The 7,876-nt window shown below is 27.3% G+C and overlaps 1 protein-coding gene across 1 annotated transcript; it reads left to right on the top strand.

Annotated features, from left to right (window-relative positions):
- Positions 1 to 5,030: 5,030 nt before the first annotated feature.
- LOC116186569 lies at positions 5,031 to 7,668 on the top strand. The gene is given in 3 exon segments (XM_031514238.1): positions 5,031 to 5,316; positions 6,534 to 6,578; positions 6,581 to 7,668. Coding segments are annotated over 3 exon segments (342 nt in total). The 5' UTR covers positions 5,031 to 5,276; the 3' UTR covers positions 6,838 to 7,668.
- The last annotated feature ends 208 nt before the right edge of the window (positions 7,669 to 7,876 follow it).

Genomic DNA, 7,876 nt, shown 5'->3' with positions numbered 1-7,876 from the left:
TATATAATATAAAAGTTTATTTTTCATAAATTATTGTTATTTATTTTAATAAAAATGTTTATTTTATAGTTTTATTATATTGTTTTTTTTTATAGAATATTATAAAACATATTTTTTAATATTTTTCAATTGATTTAAAATTTTATAAATAGATTCTATGTATTTATTAAAGATTACTTACTTTATACTTATATTTTGATATAAATATATCTTGAATGTAGAAAAGAATATAAATAAATTATATTATTCACTAACTAAAATAACAAATGTCTCATATTATTATATGGAATATAAATTAATATTTCTTAAAATTATCCATTTGATATTTTGAAATCTTATATCGAAATCTGCGACAGATTTCAATATTTTTAACATTTATTTCACGCATAATCAAATCGAAGAAATTACATAAAAATTAAGTGAAGTAATCTTCTCTTTCGGTATGAATGATATTAATTTATTTCCTATCAATTGATAAAAAATTTTTCTCTATCACTTCTATTCACGGATTATTTTGCAAATAATCAGTTTATATTTATTTACAATATTATCATTCTAATTTACGCTAAATCTTATTTTTCTATGAAATTATTATCGTAATCATTATTTTTCGACTATATATTATTAATTGTATATGTGCAATAAATCTTTAAATAAAGTTTAATTTATGAAATAATAAATTTATAATTATATTCGCCAAGTAGAATATTAAAAATTATTAACAAATTTAAACACTTTTTTAAAATTAATGTAAGAAATTAATAATGTTAATTATAAATATTTACTACTATTGTTACTATTCGTGATTTACCATTAATTTCAATAAATAATAATGGAATATGATTGGATTCTTGGATAGATTGATTTGTTAATAATGTAATATATAAATTATTTTTTATCATTTTGTTGTATTAATGCTTATAATTATGCTTTTATTGTATTTTTCAAATAATATATTCAAAAAGAAATGCAAATTGAAGAATACAATAATTTTATTTGTTATTATATATTTTGTTAAATATCATTATCCAAAATTTTCTTCGATCAAAATCATATTTCCGGATACGAAATGTGTATCAAAGTCGCAATAGGTTTCTTCGTGCTTAGCATTGCCGCGCACCGCTGGACTTACGCGATCGTTTGCAAGTATGCCAAGTATGTAAGGTCTAACGTTGAGTTGCTGAACAGCCGAGTGGAAGGAAGGGCATTCTTGGGTCACACTAAGAGAGAAAGCAACATGGCAGAGAAAAGGGATAAAGAAAAAGAAAGAAATATTGAGAATGTCGATAAAAAAAATAAGAAAAACAATCTTAATTTTTTGAATACTTTTAATTATTTAAAATATATTTGTATACAAATCTATTTAAAATATGCATTAAATATGTATATATGCAACGATTTAAGAAAATATAACATTTATAATAATAATAATAGAGTAAAACAATAAAGTCATCTATTTGATAAATTAGTAATAATTCATAAATAAATTGATAAATTGGAAAAAGAAAACATTAATTAATATTTTTTTATAACAATAATATCATATAATATTTCTACTTTTTAAGATTCTAGAATTTCAATATAAAAATTTTTATAACTGAATAAAAATATTTGAATTCAAAAATTTCCATGACACATTTTAATTTAAATCAAATTAATCTCTATTAAAAAAATTCTATTGAATTCCAAATTCGATTTATATCGATTCCTTCTTGGCAAGCCAATAATTTTTAAAATATTTCATTCTTCTAAAATACGATCAACTTTCGATTTAATCTCATTGTCAGTTTCCCAATCGTCCCAACGCATTTCTCTGCCGTATTCCCTCTCTTCTTTGCATAAACGAGACACTCTCTTCAAATCCAGCAAACTGAGGTACTTGGAATAGTAGGAGAAGGACTTCGTCCTCCGAGAGCTATGTTAAAGAAAAAGGAAGAAAAAAAAAGTCAACAGCCAAGCAGAGAGAAACGGATAGACAGGGAGCTCGCTCGCGCGCGCCAGAGGCCATAGCCAATGCTTGTAGGAAGAAAAGGAGAATGTGAAAGAGGACGGCAGAGCCAAGGAAGAGAGTCACGGGGTGAGGAAAAGGAAGAAAGAATGCATTTGGATTGCTCGATAGGAGTAGGTGGGCATATAAGAAGGTTAGGTTAACCGGGTGGGAGTCCTGGCTACAGACTAGCCGGACAACCCGTAGCAGGACGAACGGCAACTCTGCCTATATTATAGAACACCAATATCGGGAACTTGTATAAGCTCTAGCGCCGCGCCACGGTGGGAATTTGCTTCGCTGGCGCACGCGCGTTCTTTCTCCTCTTGCTTCTCACCGCGTGTATTTCGATGCGCTCGTGTGCATGATGTCGCGGGAACAGTAGAACGCATCGACGCGGGATTCCCGCGTTTCGGGACCAATACATGGGAAAAGGGACGACGAACCGAGAGGGGTTACCCTCGCGGGATCACGTCATCCATGAGGGTGAAGCAAAGAATTCACAACAGGCACCCCTAAGATATAATATACCATATAAAATTTAGTAAATAAATATAAAAAGTTACAATTATTAATAATTATAATTATTAATATTAGAATCATATTGTCTTTGAATTTTGTATGTAGTTTTATAATATAAAAAATTATTATTTAAATATAATATTACATATGTAAAAATATAATTTATAAGTATATTTAGAATTATTTTATTAAAGAGAATTTTCAAATTACAAATTACAAATTAATAATAGTACTAAAATTTTTATTATTGTATAAATTAATAATAGTAGTAAAATCTTTTAGGTAATAAAAATAAATAATTATAAGGTAGACAAGAAATAATTTAAATGATGCAAAATCAAATCTATTAATAATAAATTATTGTTTATCAAATTAATGTGTACATTGGTTAAAGTAACTTTGTTATATTAAGTAATTTGTTATACTATATTTAGTTTATATAATAATTACTTTATTTCCTTTGTCTAGAATTTATAAACTTTGACTTGAAGAAAAAATATAAAATGTTAATTTTTAATGTTTATTAATATTTTTTTAATTCAAAAGAATATCGACAAATATCAATGAGATTATTTATGGAATTGTGGATAAAATTGAATTTCTATATTTTCATTTATTTTATTATTTAATTAAAAATGGTAGAAATACCTATAAATTTAAATTGTTTATAAATTTTAATTCAACTTGATTAATTTTTTATAGATGATATAATCTTTATTTCAATTTGAATTAAATTTTGCTATAAAATAGAAATATATTATATTTGTTGTTATCATGTTCATTCAATAACAATAAATGATTAATAATTCAATAATGTGTATATATTATGTTGCAATAACAATTGCATTAAAATCAAATGTTTACTACAATTTCCTGGTATTTCTTACGAGAATTAAGAATGTTATACAATATATTATTATATATCATATATATTAAAATCGACAATCGATAATAATAATTATAAATAATTATAATTCATTTATAATTTAGCTTATCAAATGTCCTAATCCATAATATCAATCCATAAAAAAATCAAAAAGGAAAATTCATATATTATCCATTATTATATATTAACCTATTTTTATTCAGATTTCATTTTCTCATAGATCAGAATTCTCGTATTAAAGCTTAATTGACATACAGTAATTGACATACATACAGTTAAGTTAAATTAAGTTATTATCAAATCTATGAACATAAAATACATAAAAAAAATAGAAAAAGAAATCAGATGGCAATCATAGAAAATTCAATATAAAGTTTTACATAGATAAAAATATTATACTAACTATATATGCATATATATATATATATATATATATATAGGAGAATGTGATAAAACATGATGACCAACAATATTCCATCAAAAGGCAGAAAATAGATCCTGCAAAATTATCCCTGACTCGTATGGGATTCTAATGAAAATGTGGTAGATGTATGAATAAACAGATATATACTATCTATAATAGTATGCAATGCCGATGTACTTGTAGTGTTAGTGTTCTTGGAGTATTATTCGTTGCCTCTGAAAATCGCGTGCAATGTCGGAGGACGGCAGGTGGACAGTGAAGGGAAAATAATGTTTACCATGGTGGGTGATATCGCGACTGTGAAATTCCTTTTGCTTTCTCTTCTGCTCAATAAGATGAAGAGATAGATAGATAGACAGACAAATAGATAGATAGATAAATAGATAGATAGATAGATAGATAGATAGGTAAGTAAATAAATAAATAGAGAAAGAAAGAGAGAGAGAAAGGACTTTTAACTTCGCGGTGGGTGTAGCCGACTTGTTTGTATAGTTGTGCATTATATTGCGACGTGACGGTTTAATGGTGAAGGTCCGATTTCTCGCAAATGCGAGCGCGCGAATACTAGTATAGACAGAAACTACGATTGCAAGAGTCATTGTACAACGAAAATTGCAAGAGTCCAAACATTATATTTTGTATATGAGCATATATGTATGTATATATTTATATATTGTAAATTTTGTAGTTTCATTATTTGTGCTTTCTTTTTTCTTTTCTTTTTTTGCTCTTTTTGTATCTTTTTCTTTTTTATCAAAGAAAGAACGGAGATTTTATTTAACAGTTTGATAGTAAAGTGTTGACAAATGAAGTGTTGACAAATTATCTTTATATTGAGTTTAGTTTGTTGTGTTCTAAAATTTAAGAAAGTCTCTTTTTGTCAATGATACAGTATAATATAATACAGATTCAAATAATTATTATAAAGAATGATATAAATATAAATAATTGCTATAAAATGCCATATACTATTTTTAATATTTATTATGTATCCTATTCTTTTTATTTATTTAAATTTCTTATATTATAATCTTTAAAAGAAAAATCTAGAGATATTAAAAATTTATATTTATTATATAACATATTTAATTATTTTAATTATGCCTTAAATTCCTTATATGTGAAATATTTATATATAAAATATATAAAAAGTATAATATAATAAAATATAATAAATATAATAAAATATAATTATTATATTGTATGATATATCAATATGACATATAATAATCATCTTGTTTAATTTCTTATCTCTATTTCATTTAATTTATGCATCATTCATTGCTATTTATGTATCATTATTTCCGGCTTACAGCTAATAGCATCATTGAATAGAAATATATCCTAATAATCCTGTCGGTTTTATAATTTTAAGCAGACAATTCGATTAAAAATGAACAAATATTCGAGGTCTATTATCGAGATCGTATAATCTGACTGTCTTTAATTGTGCGAGAATGCAAGGGAGAGGGCAGCTGGGTGGCGTAAGGTTCTCAGGTAGGTACATTTAGACGGACGTGCGCACGTCGAGATTCGTGGCCGTTCGCAGATCGTTGACACGAGACCGGAGTACTCGACTGCATTATCGTTAGCGTGCGAACAGGTAACCTCGCGATCTCTCTTGCTGCCAACGTGTAGTACGTGTACATGCGCGGGGTTATTTTGTTATGCTGAACTCGTCCACGCGCTGCGCAAACAAATACCTCGTAAAACGATCCTAACAGCACGGCGCATGATATCTGCTTTGGGAATTCTTCCTCATAAAGCGAACGGTCACCAAGAGAACATTATAAATCAATGATATTAATATCGCAGTAATTTCACTTAATATCGTAATTCTATCGATGCTTGATGCCATTGTGCCGGAAAGTATATTATTTGCGGTTGGAAATGGTTATCGATCTTTCGATATGTTTCGTTAAATAGAATATGAACCTATGGTCTCGTAACTGGGATCGATGTTATGTTAGTATTCTATTTCGGTCAAATGAATATTGCTTATATATATATATTTAGATTATGCTTCTTTAATTTCGTTTGATGTATGGAATTAAATAATAATTCTTTTAAATGAAAATTTTTATAAATATAATATTCCTAAAATAATAAAGATTTAAAATTGGCTATTAAGATAAGATGATAAAATATTTTTTATTAATTATATAAAGTATATAAAATAATATTAAGATAACTAATATTATCGCTACAAATTTATATGATTCCAATTCAGATTTCAAAAACTTATTTTTCTTGTCTCTATTAATATAACTATTAATATAATTAATATAATTATTACAGATTCGAAATATATAAAAAATTATGTAAAAAATTGATTAATATTCTAGTTGATTAATGCTTTCATCGTTTTCTCATTTCTATTACCAATATTACTAAGATAAATATATTTATTTATAATTTTATCAATATTCCATTGTATTAATTCATCTATAGAATAACGCTCTAAATCCAAAAAATTTAAAAACTCAAATCCTTTTAAATCAATAATTGCCTTTATAGAAATACTTTATTATATTCAGAAATCATAAGATATTTATATATATCATTTTGAAACAAATCGTTTAATACGATTAAATAGTTAAATGAAAAAATCAAGTAACGAAGAATTATTCACTGGTCCATAAATTTTTATTTCTATTTAATTTTTCCGGATATTTTTTTTATGCAAACGATCTATCGTCCTTGCACGATTGCAGAACCAGAATGCGTTCAAAACTGTCGAGGCTATCTACTAAGGGAAATATAGTGAGAGGCGAACATGGAGGCCTTGTGTGCCACGGGCCACGATGGGAGGCGTCGAAACCGGAAGTAGTCTATCGAGGACGGGAGTTGCTGTGGCAACCGCGATTTGCTTTAACCCCTGGTCGATCATCGGTCTTCCGCGTCATTCGAAAGTGTTCTATTATTCGGGATCACTGTATCCTCTCTTGCACAGCCTCCTCGAGTCGAACTAAAGTTCCGCAGGCTTGTACCTATGCATTGTGTTTGTACCAGCGATGAGCAGCTAACCAACGAGAGAATGTGATAGATACGCATATACAGCTAAGCCGAGTGGTGCCGAATATACCCGAAGTAGCCCGGTGACGAACGACCGAATCCGAAATCTTATGACGCGTTGCAGCGTGTTACAACGTTGCGTTGCGCTTATAGCAGGGCCGTCTCGAATATGCTGCCATCTTAGCAAGCCAATTATTTAATTTTGTGTTGTTGCTGTTGCTTGTAATATATATATAATTGAAATTTTTCATAATTGGATATTGTTGACTTTCTTGTTGTCAAGATTATTCTCGAATAAAAAAAATAATTGAGTTAAGAAGCAAAAAAGTTTTTATCAAAGAGTGGATATTGTGTGCGTTTAATACGAATTGTATTTTTATATCGATTGATTTGAACGCAATCGTTTAACGATTATTCTTTATATTGCGTCAAGAACGGATCAATCACGTAATAAACGCGTTAAATTCGAAGAAATTAATCTAAACCATTCCTAATTCTTTAGATCTTCTTGTTCGTGAGATGATTTTAAAATATTCAGTATGCTTTCACTCACTTTTTAAATCAAAAAAAAAAGCCGATCCTATATCTTGGAAAATTCGTTAAATAATTAATTATATCAATTATTATATATAGAGATATCAGATGGTCGATTGAATCGAATTGATCAGAAGAATTGATCAGTTAATAAAATTTGATTCATGAGAATGACTCATTTATACTGATCGCTGGAGATCGTGAAGGGCGACAGAGTTCCTTGATCCAACACTGTGCATGTGTGTGTGCCATATGTAATGAGCTCAAGATATCTTCTTGTTTGCTTTGATATAAGCAATTATTAGCTCATTTCAAATATTATTAATTTATTTAAAATTTTTATTAAATCTTACATTATTTGTTTTAATTAAATTTTTCAAATTACTTAATCTCGTAAAGCAATATTTTATTTATAATTCTGAATGTATACAAAATATATATTCAATTATTATTATATATTATTATTAATTAATTATTCTCTATATTATTGATCGGAGTCTTATATCCC

Source organism: Apis dorsata, unplaced genomic scaffold, assembly GCF_000469605.1.
Source record: "Apis dorsata unplaced genomic scaffold, Apis dorsata 1.3 scaffold_935, whole genome shotgun sequence".
Lineage (NCBI taxonomy): Eukaryota > Metazoa > Arthropoda > Insecta > Hymenoptera > Apidae > Apis > Apis dorsata.
This window is presented reverse-complemented; position numbering and strand designations above follow the sequence as displayed.